The sequence below is a fragment of the Trichechus manatus genome, unplaced genomic scaffold, assembly GCF_000243295.1.
Source record: "Trichechus manatus latirostris isolate Lorelei unplaced genomic scaffold, TriManLat1.0 scaffold00014, whole genome shotgun sequence".
Taxonomy (NCBI): domain Eukaryota; kingdom Metazoa; phylum Chordata; class Mammalia; order Sirenia; family Trichechidae; genus Trichechus; species Trichechus manatus.
The window spans coordinates 7,039,259-7,059,380 of NW_004443950.1; the positions used below are offsets into that span (position 1 = coordinate 7,039,259).

Consider the following 20,122-nt stretch of genomic DNA (forward strand, 5'->3'; position numbering starts at 1 on the left):
GTTATTTTCTTAGTGATTACTCTAGTTTTTGTAGATGAAATTTAAAAAGAAGAGGAAAATTAGTTAATTGAAAGGATTGTACTTAAGTGAGACCATGAGCAAAAATATGGAAGTTAAATAGTGCAATTTCTCAGGGAGGGTTGTAGATTATGGGTGCAATTCTGTGAATATTGGTAGTGCTACAATCTGTTAGAAACATCCACCCTGGTATTTGAAATTTGGACCCAAACATCAAAAAGAAGTCAACCTTAATATATATGAAACCTATAAACATTCTTGAGAGGATGGCATTGATTGGTTACCTTATCTGAAAAAAATCAAATGTATATATATTTTGGGAACTTAATCAGTAGTATGCTATGAATATGGCTTGTATTTTGAAGTCCAAAGCTCCACCATGGATTTAATTATTTAAGTAATCTTGGTAAAGACATATAACCATCTGAGTGTTAGTCTCCACATCTGACATATGAGGATTATATTACCTACCTCATAGCTCTTTACTGATGATTGAATGATATATGTCTATATGAAACATCGCACGATAGATATAGCAAAGAATCAATATACACAGTGCAACTGATTTTGACAGTTTTAAAAGGCAAATACTAAAATACCTTGGCTGTGTGCCCAGTACTATGTAAGCACTTTTAATTTTTTCTTATTATTTACAGTAATTCTGTAAATAAAGTATTAATCTCTTGTGTTTCAGTATCCTCAGCAATAAAATGAGGTCAAAATAACTTGCCCAGTATCACATAGTTAGCAAGTGACAAAGCTGGGATTCCAAACTACGTCTGTTTAGTTCAAACAATACTTCTTTCTCTCTCCAGGAGCTGCTGTTTAGCTCATGGTCAGGCTAGAGAAGAGATGTAAATCTTTAAGGGCATACTAATACTTTATTGAAAATATAAATTATGTGGTTTTATTGAGAAGATAAAGCATAAAATTTAAATTAGCTGTGTAAAGATCAAATGTTAATACCTTTTTTTTTACTTTTTCTTACCATCAATACTAGGGGGTTATATGCTTCCTCTGTAAATGAAGAATGAACCAATGCATTAGAGATAAGATAATGAAAGGAAAAGGGTTTATCAGGTGATACATTTGAGAGCATTGGTTTGACTTATAGGAGATGAGGTTACAGTGTTCCATTACTGGGGTTGTGAGCATTACACAGGGTAGTATTTATCCATCCGTAGTTAAACAAATTAGAGTACTGGAAAGTGGCCATGGTAGTTAACTAAATGCAAATCTTGTAGCATATCTGTGGGGGTTAACCAACCATGAATTTGTAGCATGGCTCTGATTATTTTGTGTGTATTTTAGAAGTACTTTTGTATTTAAAGAATAAAAAAGTGTTTGAAGGTTTTAGAGGTCTGGATTTAATCAGTTGTGAAAAAGAGGAATTTGATGTATCAAACGCAAGTCTGTTTGTTTACATTCAAAAACCAAATATTTTTCCCCTCTTGGCTTGCTTATAAATATTCAGTGTCACAGAAACACAAATAAATAATTGGCCGTCTCCAATACATTCTGAATAATTTACAAGAGATCAAAAGTTTATAACATGGTATAGTCAGAGTCAAACTCTATTGCATTTATTACAAATGAACAGTCATAAAATGGCCCCAGCTAGTTTTCAGAATGTACTAATGGACCAAACCTTACGTTTTATATATATATACATACGCATATATATGTGTTTAAGGATTAGGGATTAGGTATTGAGTTCTATGCTATTTGAATTATCCTGGAAAGATTAGAAGATTATCTTCTGTTTACACTGATGAAAACCTCTATGAAAAATTACAATATTAAAATGAGCTGGGTTTATTCTATCCAAAAAGATCCCAAGGTCAATTTTTGATGAAAGGTAGAAATAAAAAATGATATGATGCCCCACTTTTAATCTTATCCCTTTTAACACTGTTAAACGCCCCTTCTCAACAGCTGATTTGGCTCTGGCCTTTTGCTGGGTTTTCAGTGTTCATCTCTAATACGTAGTCAGTTCAAATAACTAATAGTGAGAAAGGAGTTGTGTTCACCCAAGAGAAACAAAGAGATAAATCTATATTGTATACAACATATAGAAAATATATGCTTACATAATGGGTTTTATCAATAAAATAAAGCCTGTTCCATCAAGAAAACATCTTTTAATTTATCTAGAGATGTTCTTCGTCAAGCTAAGCTCCAGCAAATTTCCTTTGGAATAAGAATTTATATATATATATTTTTTAAAGCAGTCAAGCACTTGCTATTTTTTCCTTATTGAGTGGTCAGATTCCATAATCATCATGTTGAAAATACCCAAATTAGGGGAAATCTTAAACAGACACACATGCTTTCAGGAAGAAAATTGAGTTGCACGTTCAAACTGAAATACCCTCAATGCTGATGTTATTTTTTCCTTCCCATAGGGAACCACAGTCAGATATCTCGAGTACCTGTTGCTATTAAAGTGCTGGATGTCAATGACAACGCCCCTGAATTCGCATCCGAATATGAGGCATTTTTATGTGAAAATGGAAAACCCGGCCAAGTAAATATCTCCATGTTGTTAATGCTGAATATGTTTGTATACAACTGTCTCATATTTGATTAAACTGCATTATAATGTACATTTGCATCATTTACAATCTGCAAAGTCACAGGCAAGGAACACATCCAAATGCGGACAGAGAAGGAATGTTTTCCTTCCTTAGATGTTAATTCTTTTCCTATTTATGACCAAATTTGGCTCCTGAAGTGGAACAACCATGAACCAAGAGCAAAATAACTATCTTAAAACATCTGGGTATATGGATGATAGCAGGGAGGTCTTAAAGTGATGGAGCCTGACTTGTGACTTTCAAATTACAGGGAGCAAGGGAAAAGCTCACCAGAAGGGAACGTTTGTTTTATATCAAATGTATGAAGTAACGCATACTAATGGAACCCAAGGAGACAAGTGGTATATAGGAAGCTGTAGGAAGTGAATATTGAAAACTGTAATAATGTAATTTAGATAAACATAAGATAGAAACAATTTTTAGGCATGCCAGTAGCTCACTTAATAATTGTGTATTGCTGCAATGTATTTTATTTTTATCTGCCCTCATAGCATAGATAGGAATAATAAGGAAAAACGGAAGAAATAAAGTAAATAGAATAAAGGAAGGGAAGAAAGGAGGGTGGGTGGGAGGGAAGGAGGCAGGAAGGAAAGGAAAGAAGGACTAGAGGGAGGGAGAGAGGGAGGGAGAAGAGAAAGAAAGGAATGGAGGAAGGGGAAGAGGGAGGGAGAGAGGGAGGGAGGGTAAGATAAAACAAGCAAGAAGAAAAAACCGAAAACCTGCTATACTCTGAATGTCAAAATGGAAATAGCCTCTGTAAAGTTCTACAAAAACACAAATGTAATAGATTTATTTTAACAAGGTGCCAAAGTACTGTATGTTTAAGAAATTTATCGTTTTTCAACTTCCTAATTTATTTCTGGATGGTGACATTTTAATTTAAATAAACAGCAGCTGACAGCATGACACTGGAGTTGTTAATCCAACTATTCTTGTGCCTCATGTGGGTGTTAGGAATTAAACTATTTGCCAAGCAGCTTACCTGACAAGTCAGATTTTTAGTTTTTCCCTTACAGAAAGAAGTAGCACTGTAGCTCTATGCTTTTATTTAGTCATTACAAAAGATCAATGTGTTACCTCCCAGAAAACAATGGGTATTTTCCCTTAGACAACTCTCATATATCTGAAGGATTAATATTGTCTCCATGTAACATAATAAGACACACACACACACACACACACACACACACACACACACACACACACCCCAAAAACCAAACTCATTGCTGTCAGGTTGGTTCTGACTCCTAGCAACCCTCTAGGACAGAGTAGAATTGCCCCATAGGGTTTCTAAGGCTGTAAATCTTTATGGAAGCAGACTGCCACATCTTTCAAACATCTTTCAAACCGCTGACCCTTCGGTGAGCAGCTGAGCGCTTAACCACTGTGCCACTGGGGCTCCTTCATACACACATAGTCAAGTTAAAATTATAATGATAAAACCTACTAAGTTTTAACAAGAGCCCTGGTGGTGCAGTGGTTAACTGCTCATCTCCTAACCGATAGTCCGGCAGTTGGAACCCACCAAGAATTGTTCACTTCGGAATACTCACTGTTAGTAGATACACACTTTCTGCGGCATTCTGACATTAGGTAAGATATTTCTTAATCTCGTCCTGTGTAATTGCCCTCCATCAGATTTTGTCATTGTCTTCATTTGTGATCCTCTCAGTATGGATTAGATTTAATGTTTATATGTTTGCCATTTATTGTCATTTGGCTTCATGGGTGGATTGAGTGGGCAGAGAGTTTGATGGAAATATGGCAGGTCAGTTTCAAGGATATAGCTCTGCGGGCCAGGTCATTGCAGGGATAATGTAGCCAATCAGTCAGATTTCTTAGATCACACAGGATCTTGCAAATGCTCTAGAATTTAAATACAACTTCATTGTTTGTGCCAAATTCATCACACAAGTTGAGAGAGTCGGTAACACTGATATTTTTAAAACTTCAACATTGGCTTCACTTTTGATATTGACATGCACGCACCTGGAGCCTCCAGGAATCTGGAGTTTTACCCTGTGGATTTTGACTGTTCTCGAGGTTTTAATGATTTCTCAGCAGTTCTTATCTTTAAAAAAGAAAAAAAAGCATGTTTCATCAGTTTTTCTATGCAAGATCAAAATTAAAAAAAAGTTGGTTCTTTGTTTTATAATTTTTGCAAATCAAAATGAATGACTCAGTCTGTGAAGTAATGTTTACATTATATGTGTGTCTACTAAACCATCTTGTCTCTACATGAATCTGCTTAGGCATGCTATTTAGAGTTCATCATTTACATGAAGGGATCAGATCTTCGACTTTTCGGCACCATTTTTAGACATAGGGCTGACTGGCTGATGCCCGTACACTTGTTCAAACAACTTTTTTTAATGCTTTGAATCCTTGGTGGTAGTCAGGACTCTTGCTTCATTCATTGTTTCATTCCTACGTCACTTTTAATAGCTGAATGATCTCATTTTTATATTTTTTTTTCAAAATTCATATTTGTTACCTACTCTAGTTAGTGGTCACTTGTATAAGTTCAACACAGCTACACTTTCAGTCATCTCTCGTATGAGTTGCCATGCAAATGACTGACTCAGTTTGAAACTAGACTATTCATTATCAGGTGGTTACATGCTCATGAAAAATAAATGTCGAAAACTGAATTAGCAGTAAAGTCATAGTTATGTGAATATTTTTCACCAATTGCTGTCTGCTTTACAACATCCTCAGAGAAAGAAGTGCATGAGACTTTAAATTTTCTGGTTAGCCTGGAAGGTAGGGATTTAAGGCTAAACTCAAGGGGATCAGCTTGCTGGGAAATGGTGCAGCTGGAAATCATTAACAATAATCAAGGGCAAGCTATTCTAAAGCCCAGTTAGTATAAACTGTCTGGACAGAGAGAGCCTCAGCAAAGATATTTTTAAAACATGTCACAAAATAAAAAGTCATATCAACATGAACATAGAGAATTCTACTGTGCTTGACTCGATTGCACTAAAAAAGACTCTAAACACAGAATCAAAGGAAAGAAAAGAGACTGCTTTCCTCTTGCCCAGGCATTGATCTCCAATGCATGGCACATCTGTGCTAAAAGAGGCATAGGTTCACTTTGAAGGTAGAATTGGAAATCATATCTCCTCCTACCATCTTCTCATGGTTCTTAAGCTGAAAGGTGATGATTCCCTTGAATTTGTTTCCTCAAGAGAGTAACAACCCCACTACTGCAGAAAGAAATAGCTCACAATTCTTATTACTTGAAAATCAACACGAATCCCTTTTGACCAGAAAAAATTTTCAACAACCCCTCTTTTTAATAATTGAATTTTAATATAGTTTTTTTTTTTTTTTTTTCTGATAGCTAGTTACTTTTTTTTTTCATTTCTGAAACTATAATGTATTTTAGGTCAAAAGATAAATGCTGATGTACATTTTTAAACTCTAATTCAATAATGGTATGATATAGTCATCTAAAGAGTACTTAGCCCTCAGTTTAACAGTACGTATAAAGAGGAAACTCTCCACTTGTTCCTCTCAAATGGCCAAGGTAGAAATGCAAGTGTATGCTGGGGATTCCAAAATTAGAAGGCAAATATATGTTTGGCAGCTCATGTGCCCAATAGAATGGTAGGTTTTGGTCAGTCAGTGGTTATTAATTGAGCACCAACTGTGTGCCAAGACTTGGCTAGACACTGGGGATTCATAGACAACCAACACCCTAGATATCGATCGTTTACTCCTATAGATTTTACTCCCTGGAAAACACATCTTTAGAAGAATTAGAAATGATAGAATCGTAAGAAAATGCCTCACATGCTCCAGACATGAAGGAGACTGAAGAGATGGAGAGAAATAGAGCTGTCTCAATGAAAAGTCCTCTTAATATAGGACACATTGCACCGAAGAGAGGGAACACCTATTAAGTGTTGAAAAGGAGTCAGCTGAAGATAAATCATATTCTGTCTGAAGAGAATGATAGTCTGACTGGGTGGTTGAAGGAATAGGTAACAGATGTGGAGAAGCCAGTATGTTCCTACAGTATCCTTGATGCCACCACACTGAGAACCAAATGTGAAAGAAAAACAGAGACCTTCAATGACCAGCGTTGGCCAAAGTGTCTCCCATATCTGCATTCTACATGCTATCTTCTTATGAGGGTCTTCCTCAGATTTTATTTCAGATGCTAACCTCTTGCTTACAATACATACAGAATTAGCGTCATTTCCTTCAGATAGTGCATTGATGCAAAGACAGAACTGAAAATACTGTCTTCCTAGGTGTGAGCCAAGGGCTCATGTTTATCTCAGAGATTGTTTATTGTTTGAGAATTAGTTAAGTGAAAGACTCTTTCAGCTCTTGTTCCTCCAGGAAAGAACCACCACTGTTACTATAATTAAATCTAACAGAGTATAATGTAAACTTTATCACCATTTATACAAGTTGATATGACTACTTGGAGTCAAGTTTTGTATGTCTGGGTTAAAAATTCTTTAGTTTACCTCTTGCAATCTCATATTTCTCTCTTTGACCAACATGGTGGCAATATAGAAATTTACTTATCCTGGGAATATCACAGTTTAAAAAAAAAAGAAGAATACAGTCACCAGTACTCCTGGATGATGTGTACCAAATCAATGCTCGGCATGTAATGGATATTCACAAAATTTTAGAAGCATGTTTCAATTCATTCCATTCAGCAATGACTAATTTCAAAAATTAGCTTCCCAGCTATTACCATGGAAACACTGACAGGTACACACACAGTGCACAATCAAACCTCTTCAGATGAAAAACTATTCATTCACGTATTGAGCATATTTATTGTGCATCTTCAAGGTGCTAAAGTTGTAATACAATCTGAGGAAACAATATGAAAAGGGCAAAAAAATGTCCTTTCTTTTGGAGCTTAATGAGGAGGAGGAATTGTTTAAAAAAAGAGGAAAAGAAAATGAATAAATATTATAATTTAAATTTTGAAAAAGGAGCTAAAAAAATATTGAAGCAACTAACAGTGAGTAACAAAGAAAAAGTGGAGATCTACTTTATACAGGTTGTCAGAGAAAGTTACTGTTTAAGCAGGTGTTATTTAAGCTGACTCTATAAAAATAGGAGACCAGACATGCAAGGAATGGAAGCAAGAGCCTTCTAGCCAGCAGAATGAGCATGTGCAAGGACACTGAAGGGAGAAAGACCTCGGTATGTTTGAGGAATTGAAGACATCTGTGGATAGAGTATAATGAGCAAGAGTGATACTAGAACAAAACAAGGATTATATCTGAATTAAATCTACACACACACATACACACAGACATTCGCTTGTGTGCACACACAGCTAATCAGAAAGACCATATAGGAGTCTTTAACTGCAAAAGATAATGGTTCCTGGCCTAAGGTGATGGCAGTGGAGATGGAGAGAAGGGACCCATAAAGCTGCACGCGTATGTAAATGTGATAATATATACAAGCATCTACCATACAGTCAACACCACTACTACAAGGGTTTGGTGTTAGCAGCCACAACTTACAGATATGAAACCTGAGCCTGAAAAAGAGTAAGGGTCTAACCAAAGTGATGAAAAGTGGTAAAGATGGGTTTCAAAGTTTGCTCCAAAGCCCCTGCACTTTCTAGGATCTCCCATTGCTTCCCACATCAGCACAACTTTGAAAATCCATTGCTGTGTGATATACCTCTTAGAAAAATAATCTTGAGAATCAGATTCTGTTGAAGAATGAGCATAAAAAGAAAAAAAAAGTCAACTCCTGTGATCAATAAGGTATGATTTCCTCAAAGAATTCCATGAGGTTTCAAATGAAAAGGAGCACAGCTTAATGATACAAATGAAAATAATTATCCTTTGATACACACCAGCAATGAATGGGTATGCCACTTTGTTTATTTGTTTATTTTCTCGATTCTGTGGATCTTTTTCTAATAAATGTGGAACAATAAAATGAAATTAAGACTTTTATAACATTCATGAAAACAATAAAAATGGAAGATTTAATTTTAACTTTCCTGCCAGCAGGCATCTTTCAGGATCTATCTGCGTACACAAGAGGGAGACAGGATTGATTTTAAAGCTGAGATGAAATTGATGGCCTCAACAAAATGCATAAAACATTATTTTCATTTCGTTTTGGGTGGAGTAAAGAGGTGGTAAATTATTGGAAGGCATAAAACAATATTTGAGGAAACCATATGTTAAAAAAAACACATTTCTAGAGTCATTAACAGAAGTTTGACTTTTCAGAGCACAACTTCACAGAAGGAAAAAGCGTAAGTGAAAATTATTGTTGAAGAGTTTGAAGCTAAAACAATCTAAATTTGAGTACCAGCTCTACTGTACTACTTTTGTAGCCTTGGACCGTAGCCATTCATAGTTTAATCTCTCATATTTTAGAGAAAGAGGGAGAGAGATAAGTATAGATATATTGAAGTGGTCAATAATTGTAATTATTAGTGGTTTATATTTTAATCAGTCTCAAAAGTAAAATGTTCTTTATTAATATTGCTTTTGTCGATTTTACTGTTGTTGCTAGTGTTACATCTTTATGAGCTGTATGGTTCAAAACAACACACTATAAATAATTTCTAAATGGATCAACATAATAGAGGACTATTGCCCTGTATTGGAATAATTGTTCCTGATAATCTGTAAGAGTTGTATTTATTAGGCTGAAAGCAAGGGCTCATACTTCATTCCTCTTCATATGAATTTGTGGGTCAATATAATTATTTTTTTTCAAATGCACTGGAATCAATTTACAGGAAAGTATCCTTTCTACACCTTTTCCCAAGCCATGTTTGCAGCCTATATATGCATTGGCTGAACCTTTTGTGTGGTTCCAAATTCCGTATGTTTTATTCTGGTCCCCAATTTCACTGAGATCGATGATCCATGGAGAAAATGGTGTGAAAGACTGTGTAAAAATCTTGGGCTATTACATAGACTGGTGTGTTCTCTTTGTTTTATTTTCAACCTACCAGTTACTAAATAAGAAGTTAGGATGGAAGAAAAGTAGGCACGTTGTATACTTGTTTCCACAGGTTCATGGAAGCCATGGTGATGGGCGTGTCTTTTGGAAGAAAGTAAAATTGATTCTAGGTAGTAGGAAGTTTTAGGCCTAGGCCTTGTTCTAGTGACATAAATCAAGTAAGACCTGGTACCAGGCAGAGCTGACATATAATTGGAAGAGCAGAGAAGAAAATTATGGCAGAGCTATAACTGCAAAGCTATGTGGATGTAGCACCTTCACACAGAGTTGATAAAGCCTTTTAGGCCAATAAGACTCAGGTGGAGTTTTTGAGGGTAGCATTTCTCAAAATGAGTGTCTTAGAAAAAATTTGTGCTGTATCAAGTCAATATATGATGTATGTGTGTGTTTGTGTCTGTGTGTTTAATTATGTCGGGAAGCACTGAGCAAAACAAACAACATTGTCTTCTGTTGGTTTCATTGAACTGTATGATTCCTTATCATTTATAAATGCATATGAATCTCCAAGAGGGTTATATGGGTTTTGACATTTACCAAATATAGTTGATTATAAGGAGCCCTGGTGGTGCAGTTAAAATAGCTCAGCTGCTAACCAAAAAGTTGGCAGTTCAAATCCACAGCCACTCCTTGGAAACCCTATGAGGCAGTTCTACTCTGTCCTGTGAGTCGGAATCGACTTGATGGCAGTGGATCTGGTCTGATCTGGTCAGTTGATTACAAAATATTTTAAATTTCCCTCAGAGAAAATTATGGAATTAGTGGTAATGGGAACAGTTGGTGAAATCTTGCTCTAGCAGGATAAAGCCTAGGAAGTAATGTTTATATAATGTTAAGGGGGCATCAGGAAATACTCCTGTGAAGTAATAAAGTGGAAGATTAATACAGGAGGGGGAGGAATATGATTTGAAAGGGAGTTGAGACTTCCTAGCTGTGCTGAGAAATGTGGATTTCACCCTACTAATGAGAGGTATTACCGTCATTGGATCAACTTTGACTCATGGTGACCCCACGTGTTACAGAAAAGAACTGGGCTCCATAGGCTTTTCTTGGCTGTAATCTTTACGGAGGCAGATTGCCAGGGCTTTCTTCCATGGTGCTGCTGTGTGGGCTTGAACCACAGACATTTCTGTTAGCAGCCAAGTGCAAACCATTCGCATGACCCAGGCTCCCTGGGCAGCACAAATGGTTGAGCACTCAACTACTAACTGAAATGTTGGCAGTTCGAACCCACCCAGAGGCACCTCAGAAGATAGGTCGGGAGATCTACTTCTGAAAGGTCACAGCCTTGAAAACCCTATGAAGCTCGGTTCTACTCTGACCCACCTGAGGTCGCTGTGAGTTCGAAACTTGATGGTAACTAACAACAGTGACAATGAGAGGTAACTACTGAAGAATTTTTAAAGCAGGGCAAGATGTGAGGTAGATTTTTTTTTTTTAATATTGATTATTTGAGCTGTGTACAAAATACACATGAGACATGCAGCGTCCAACAAAAGAAAATAAGAGGCAGGAGGAACTGGAAAATCTAAACATTATATAAACGTATTCTTCAGGAGCCCTTGCTTGGTATCATTTTATTTCAAGTTAGGCTCCATAAACGTAAGCAGAGTGAAAAGGAGTTACACTGAAGAAAATGCCAACAGTTCTGGTGGTTTATAAAGGCATGAGCCCCAAATACCTGCCCAGAGGACTGAGGATGTCACTTAGTGTTTAAAACAGACACACAGAATCTTACCTATAATCCCTTGTTGGAGTATCTGTAGTTTCAGAACTCTCCGTTACGTGTTCTGGATAGTCAACTAATACTTTTTAAAGAAAAGAGTGTATTCATGTGAAAAATGGTGACATGGCAAAATGCTTTCAATGGGTTGGAAAAGAAAAATCTCAGTGGAGATGTATCAAATTATCCAAAATATCTAGGCAATGCCCATTAAATGTATACAAACATGCTTTTATTTGAACTATATTATGCAGCCTTTGAAATAACTGGGGATAATGGGGTAATTTTTAGATTTGGATACAATTTCAGGCATATCTATATTTCTCCCTTTCTCAGTTAATCATCGTTGTTATAATTTGATTTGTCTTGTATGCATAATTCTTATTTCAAGGACTCCCCTTTTAGGGAAAGAGTCTTAACTTTCTTTGTTTTGTTTCACTTGGTTATGGATACCATTTATAATCTAATAAAGGCTATGGACTATCCCCTCGTAAATGTGCATATGTAAACAATTCCATACTACTTTACATTCAAGTTGGGGCAATTTGGGCCAGCTAATGCCCATTAATGGATCATTCTTTTCCTCCACCAAGTTGAAAACTCTTGCTCTAAGATACAGAAGTTAGTACTTCAGGAAAGTTAATATTGATAATCAGAAATAAGTTGGTAACAACAGGCAGAGGATTGGATAGAAAAGCAAAAATTATGTTATCTATTCTGCACTTCCTTTGACTTAACCCTTCTGTCATCTATCCCCTTTCCACTACCTTCCAATACACATCACTACAGTAGGATTTGCCAAAAAGAAAAAAAAAAGGAAAATTAAGTTTTACCTGAGAAAGTGACTGTGCTGTGATTGCAGATATCACTTTGACTATCATTGCTGAGTCTTCCTAGAGAATAAATGTGTCTTCCAGAAGCCTTGGGAAACATTCCAAGAGTTGCAATAGAATACTCTGCTCCAACCTTGTCCACACTCAGTCATAAAGCTATGGTGCCCAAATATTCATTTTGTTGTGCATATCAGTCAGAATCAAAAGGGAACCTTCATAATTGTAAAGAAAGTACATGGGTAGCAAGGATAATGAACTCATCCTTGTGCACTCTGCAAAATATTGAAGAACTAAGCCCCAATATAACTGAAATACACACATAGGATGTATACGTGCCAACAAGGTTTTGAGGCAGACTGATATATGGGGGATGGAGAGAGGAGACAGGGAGTTTGGAATCAAATGTATGTGATATATAACATCTTTGATGCACTAGGGTGCTATAAGTTTCTTATATCTACTTCTAAAGGTTATGTGAGGATCAGTAATGATGTAAAAATCTGCCTGACCTCATTTTTTAATTCATGTATTCATTTATAGTTACCATGTGCAAGATATTGTTCTAACAGTAGTGAGGGGAGAAAAAAAAAAAAAAAAAAGCCCTCATTATATATTGCCATGCCTGGCACTTAAGAACGAATCAATGAATACTATCTGTAGGAACTCATAGGGGATTTTCTAATAGATTCAATAATATTCCAATGCCTTTTAACAATCCGTATAATCAGAAATGTATTTTTTGCTGGCTGCTTGCATTTCCCAAAGTTAATAATGCAGCAATACCCTAGTGCTATTAAATATTTTTGAGTTAATGTTAAATAGTCCAAAATAGGAGCTCTGGTAGTGCAGTGGTTAAGTGCTCAGCTGCTAATCGAAAGGTCGGCAGTTTGAACCCACCAGCATCTCCATGGGAGAAAGATGTGGCAGTCTGTTCCCATAAAGATTTACAGCCTTGGCAACCATATGGAACAACTCTGTCCTATAAGGTCACTGTGAGTCACAATTGACTTGATTGCAATGGGTTTGGTTTTTTTAGTTAGTTCAAAATAAAGTTTAACACACTCTCTTAACAAAAACAGTCTCTTATAGGTTTAGTATTATTTATCACTGATGGATAGGTTTAAAAAATAGAATTAAAATTATGCTGGTTTTGGGTGCCATTAAGTTGACTCATACTCACAGCAACACTATAGCACAGGGTAGAAATGCCCATAGGATTCCCAAGGCTGTATATCTTTATGGAAGCAGACTGCCACATCTTTCTCCTGTGAAGCAGCTGGTGGGTTTGAACCACTGACCTTTTGGTTGGCAGTGGAGCGCTTAACCATTGCACCACCAGGGTGGTTAAAATTATAATAAGGCCCCACAATTCTTAAAATTTTTTTTTCAATTTCCTATGTCGAGAAGCTTCTTGGATTTCAAATCAGTAGTCTCAAGGAACAGAACAGAGTCTGCTTCCATAGAAATCCAAGCATGGCCCTGGAATTCATTCCCTCATCGCAACATCCTAAACATGCTTTGTTTGTCTGATAAGGAGATATATTTTGCTTTCAGCTTTCCTTGAAATTGACCCACAGTGAATTATCGAACGTTGGATTTTTCAAGTGCATTCTAATTTTGTCAGTAGAAAGGAAAATATATAAACTACATACTCCTAAATATGTATGACCTCTCCAGAAATTTTTATGTCATTTCCATAAAACATTTGTCCAATTATTTTTAAAAAAATCAACTGAGGTTGTAATTGCTCACAGTGGGACATGTGTCCAGTTTACATCTGCCGTGTGCTCAGCGTGTCTCTATAATCAGCTCTGTGGAGATGCACTTCCTTGGATAAATCTATTATTCTTTTTCTTCTCCTGTTTAAAGCTAAGTATACTCAGATGTTATTACATCAATGAAAACTTCAGCCTTTTTAATATGAGCATCTTAATGCATTCTAATAACATAAAGTCCTTCAAGTGATCTACTGGGCATCTTCTTTTAGATAAAATGTCCAGGTCGTGGCCATCTACATTGAAGTAAAATGAAGTGTCAATCATGGCTGAAACCAAATCTTAACCATAGCTAATTTATGGGATATTTGGAAGATGATTTAGAAATTCACCATTTCAATCACTTTCTCCCAAACACATCATACACTGAGCTTGACTTGAACTTGACAATACATACTCTTCTAATGAATAATAAGTGAAGTGTGAACACCAATACTTTCCCTTGGTTAAAGCGGTGGTTCTGAGACTTGAGTGTGCCTTGGAATCACGCAGAGGGCTGTTTAAAATATAAATGGCTAGGTCCCACTTCCAGATATTCTGATTCAATAGTTTTGGGGTAGGGCTTGATACTTTTCATGTCAAAAGGGTTACTGGCTTAAATAAATAGTGGGACAAAAGCATGTCCATTGCAGGTATGATGTATAAACCAAACTTCTCAGACGTGGTATGGCGGCTGGTTTTTCTCCTGTACTTCATGTGAACTAAATGATTGCATCTCTGTTTTGGAGGTCATGGCTTAGCTAAACAAATACCTCTCATGTGTATCCACTAGCCAGCATCATGAGCCTTTTTAGTGCAAATTACTTAGAAATATTATGAGTGGTATTATGTATAGCAACTCAACCCATTAAGTATATTACAGGAATGCATTTAATTTTAAGAATAATTTCTACCCCTGGATACCAAAAAATCCTTCTTTCGTTTGCACTCCTTCAAAAGTATTCACACACTTCAGGACTTACTTCAACAGTTGCACTTGGGAATAGAAGTCCCATTGAGACCAGATTGGGTAGGGAGGAGGGTTGTTACACTTATGCACCAGTAACTCTTTCCCCTCTAGTCCATATAACTGAGTGAAAGAAGGCTCTTGTCAAAGACAATCATCCCTTTGATTTTCTGAAATGAACATCTAGGATGATTCTCGAGGAAGCAGTCAACTTGTAGTCTTCTGTTCAACATTTGAAATGTAGGCCATTCACAAAACAATTATCTGTGTTTCAAGTTTTTCCTTTTACACTTTCATATGTGTTTATTTCTGCAAAACCGGAACCCCTGGGCCTCTTCTGCACTTAAATGTTAAGGCAAATATACTCCGTATCTAGATATACTAAATATTATTGAAGCCCTTTCTAATCTGAAAAAGCTGGGCTCCTGAGTGGGTAAAATCAGTTATTGAAGCACTGTCACGAATAGATGACAATCACCCTTTATATAAACAACAATGGTAATAATAGTTATTACTAACACTTATTGGAGGAGCCCTTGTTGCATGGTGGTTAAGTGCTCGGCTGCTAAAGGAAAGGTCGGCGGTTCAAACCCACCAATGGCTCTGCTCCACCAGCCACTCCATGGGAGAAATATATGGCAGTCCACTTCCATAAAGACTTACAGCCATAGAAACCATATGGCAACTCTGCTGTGTCCTATAGGGTCGCTATGAGTTGGAATGACTAGATGGCAATGTTTTTTTAATGGTTTAATACTTACTGGGCATTAACTAGGAACCAGAACTGTGTTAAGAGATTTACATGAATTACCTCATCAATAACCAAAACAACCTTGGGAGAAAAGGTGCTGTTTTTATTTGTATTTTAGGCTCATGTGGAAACTGAGGTTCAGGAATAATTAACTCCCTCAAATTTATGCAATGAGTAAAGAGTGAGCCTGTGACTTCTATCTATGTAGCTTGATTCCAGACTCCAATCTCTTAATGACTACAAGACTGTCTCCCTATGAGATTATATTTTGTACTATTGTATGTAATATTGTCACTCCAGTTAAGTACAGTTATAACTAGTTATAAGGCATTGAACAACGGTCTTAAGAGAAGTAAAACATCTATAAAGTAAGAATATGCACCGTTGAAAAAAATGGAGAAAAGGAATTTGAGAGAGTTATTTCATTTATGCCTCAAAATAACCTTAATGCATTTCCTGTCACATAGCATGTTCCCGACATGTTGCAAAGCTCCATAACTGCTAAAAGTTTTCTGAAATGATGATTCTCACACTTACTGAGGTGGTAAGTTACAAATTAATGATTCGTCTTTCTCAAGAAGAAGTGATCCATTTTGTCTCTTTAATGAAACTGGCAAAGTTGAATGGGACATAATAGATTAGCCATTATCATGACACTATCTAAATGTCATAAACCTCAGAGCAATTCCCTGTTAGTATTTTTTTAAGGAAAATCTATTATTGTTTTGAATCCCATGCCTCACAGGAATTTTTTGTAGATATCATGCTGTAGTTATTTACAATAGAAATATAAGCATAATTTGCTACATGACATTGTCCAATATTTCACATTGAAGCAATTAATATCACAAGATCATAAATATGAATTGTTAAGATACTTCTCTGACATCCCAAGAAGGAACTTAGCACTCAGTTAACGAAGCTTTGCAAATGCAGCCAGTACGTTCAACAGGCACCAATTCCAAGTATCTGTATGTATCCGAACAGTTCTCTGCACAGTGATAATTCTTCTGACCCCTATAATTTATTCATCTCAGGATACATTCCAAAGCATTGTTTGCATGTGTTATCCACTAGCTTTAAAAACAGTATTCATTACGGGGAGGGAACTGATGGCAGCTCATCAGAGAGGTTCCATGCAGTGCTGGTTGTGCCCAAGAACACTCGATTTGGCAAACACACGTAACCTGATGGAGCTTTGGTGGGGTAGTGGTTAAGAGTTCAGGTTGCCAAACAAAAGGCTGGCCGTTCGAATCTACCAGCCACTCTTTGGCAACCCTGTAAGGTGGAATCAACTTGACGGCACACACCAACAACATGTAACTTGCTGAGTAAAGTTTGAAAGAAGAGCTATGAGGACTGAAGATTTAAGTCCCTTACCTTAACATTTCTTCCAGGAGCCACACTATAATCACTGTAACAGTTCCAAATCTTACTCTAAATGCTCCTATATACTCAACTTGGAAGAAAACCTGTAATTTCTCAGTGGAATTTTCAAATACACTTAATTTTGCTCTCTTGAGCCACAGACACCAAACGGACGGAAAGGTAATGATCTTAATTTTCACAATTTATCAAGGCTGAGGTTTGAAAATGATTAATGTTTCTCTCCTTGTCCTTGGCACAAACCATCCAGGATAATTTAGAAAGCTGAAAAAGTGTCCATAGGCCAAAATATCAGACCGCAAAAGGAACATCACTCAGCTTTTAAAGACAGCATAAGCTCTTTGATGTTGTCATCAGAAATGCTAATGTCAAGTTTTACGTTACAGGTCATCCAAACAGTGAGTGCTATGGACAAAGATGAGCCTAAAAACGGACATTATTTCTTATACAGTCTTCTTCCAGAAATGGTCAACAATCCGAATTTCACCATCAAGAAAAATGAAGGTAAACATATTAGCTTTGGTGACAGAGTTAAGCATAAATTGGAAAATACAATGTGAATGTATAATATGGCTGCAAATAGCATTAAAATAATTTTTGTTCACCCATAAGCAGTTGAAATCCTGCTTACCAGCCTAATGGCATGGTAATTACATCACTTCCACCTTTCCAATACTGAAACAATAGATAAGAAAATTATTAATGCGAAAATTAATTTTATCCCAGGGAATACTTCCATCACCTTACTTTTACAAAATGAAGAGTAGGATTTAACCCCTGTGAAAGCCTCAAGAATTTTGACATACTGAGATGTCTGATAGAGGAGGAGCTGGCTTACACTTTGCAATTGTAAAGTTTTAACTGTGTGTTTACAAAGTCTTTAGCAAAAGCATATTCTAATTTCGCCTGGTTTGTGGGTACATATTAGAGTTATTTGTTTTAAGCCTGCACCAGCTTTGACAACAGTAATTAGATCAGAAAAATCCTTCGTGAAGGACACTCCTTATCAGTGTTATTTTGGTGCTAATATGGACTGATTTTATTGTTAAGTCTTTTCGCTCACAGAGCACATTCAATTCATTTCATTATTTCTTGAGGACCAAGCTTAGATTAACTGTTTCCCTTAACTATGGCCTATTACATATGAAGGTCATACAGCATTAAAAAAAAAAAAAAAAAAAACAAACTCTATGTCATCTGTACATTTTTGTTTCCTAAGCTGCTATATATTTAATTTTTCAGTGTTAATTTTGGGTCAGCTGTATTGAAATCTTAGTTTTTGCTGATTTAGAATGATTAGAAAAATATGTATTGTTCAGCCTATCTACTGGTATTACTATAGGAATGTGTTTAGATTTCTGAATGTCTATATAAAAGCTATGCTCACTTAGAAGAGTAAAATTCAGTTCCTGACGACTGTTGGGATTATTTTCTATATTCTATTTAAAGGTGGTCCTGAACTTTAATAAACCTTCCTTTAAAAAATAAAATAACATTTGATGACTCTTGTTAAATATAGTATGGCTTTACCATTAGACATAATGCTACTTAATTCTTTGGGGATGCTCTGATAAATGTGGATGCATCACAGAAAAGGAAATGAGAAGGTTATTATATAGATAGTATCCATTCAGCTGGCTTCCATTATTGCAAATGCTAAGGAAACACAAATATGTCTTTTCTCCTCAATAATGGAGTCTTCATTTATTTGCCACCCCTAATTAGGAACACTAATCCAAATACATTATCTTTGTTCCTCGGTTAACACTGCCAAGATATCTTTTTAATGGAAGTCACATGAATATGATGAAGACGAAAGCTCCCTCAGCAATCCCAAACAGCTGAAAGTCTGTGCATAAATGATGGTCCAGGCTTTTTGACTGTGAGCTAATAGGTATCAGTCATTATTTTTGTATACAAAACACTCTTATGTTTTAAAATACACTGTGAAGAAACATTTTCCCATACCACCAATTCTGAACTCCTTGGCGATTCTTGTACATTCCGTAATTTCAGGATATGCCCGTTCTGGGTGTGGCCCACGGAAGGCACACATCAGCATGTGTTGGATGAAACAAAAAGTGCTATTGGGTGTCAGGGGAAGTATGATTTTATACTAGATTTATAATACTTCTGAAGAGGAGACGTCAGTCCTCCAGTGTATTAATTTCGTACTAAATTGCATATGTTTTCTCTAATTTTTGGAATTAGTAGAAAGCAGTAAATTGTACACTTAGGAAACCTCCCTTTGCACCATTGATCTCCTCATACATTTCAGTAAACCCTGTAGTAGAATATTTCTTTTGAAACTGGAAAATGTAAATTATAGTTTGATTTACCGCACAGATTTTGTGTGTGTGTGTGTGTGTGCATGTAATTATTGAGAAAAAAGATGTCAGGGGTTGCAAATAATTTGAGATAGGAAGAACACTCTCTGTATCACAATGGTTTATTTTAAATCATTATTATTTATTTATTTATTTTACAAAGAGTGACTATATAATTTGTTGTTCCTACTGGGACATTTTTAAAAGTGAAAGGGATGGCTATTTATACTTACGTCTGGAAACAGCCATAAACCAAGACTGTATAGGGAAAACGAAGACATATGTTCACTGTGATTTTGAATTTAAGATCCAAATATTCAACATCTCCTCCATAGAATAAATCATGAACCTCTAGGTCTTTGGAAGAGATATGTAAAGTTTGTACTCCATCTCTCTTTTCTGACATCAGAAATTTATGAATTTTTCTCCCTAGACTACTACTGTTTGGCATCTTGGTTTTAATAGTTACTGTAAAACTAGAAAACATAATTTGCCTCTTCTTAAATGTCGAAATCATTAAGGTAATGGAAAAAATTGTTAAATCTAAAATGTGATAGATAGTTTGATTCTTTGTCTTTTACCAATTTATTATAAATGATGAAAGCACACATAATCAACCAAAAAAATCCAAATACTAGACATTACTTACTTTAAAAATACTATCTATTTTATGTCTGAAACACAGAGAAAGTCATATGGTATAATCATATTTAGAATTGGTTCTTTCTTATTAATATAAACTTTAAAATGGTCAATAGCTGATGTTTCCCACTGAAAGTACCATAATT

At 36.0% G+C, this 20,122-nt stretch overlaps 1 protein-coding gene across 2 annotated transcripts in view; it reads left to right on the top strand.

Moving 5' to 3' along the window:
- CDH8 (cadherin 8) overlaps positions 1 to 20,122 on the top strand; it is a 392,145-nt gene that overhangs the window by 312,893 nt on the left and 59,130 nt on the right. The window contains exons 9-10 of one of the 2 annotated variants that reach the window (XM_004371523.1): positions 2,424 to 2,545; positions 17,394 to 17,511. In XM_004371523.1, the coding sequence (XP_004371580.1) occupies positions 2,424 to 2,545; positions 17,394 to 17,511 (240 nt within the window). The remainder of the gene's footprint in view (positions 1 to 2,423; positions 2,546 to 17,393; positions 17,512 to 20,122) is intronic. The other variant, XM_023726856.1, reaches the window with a different exon arrangement.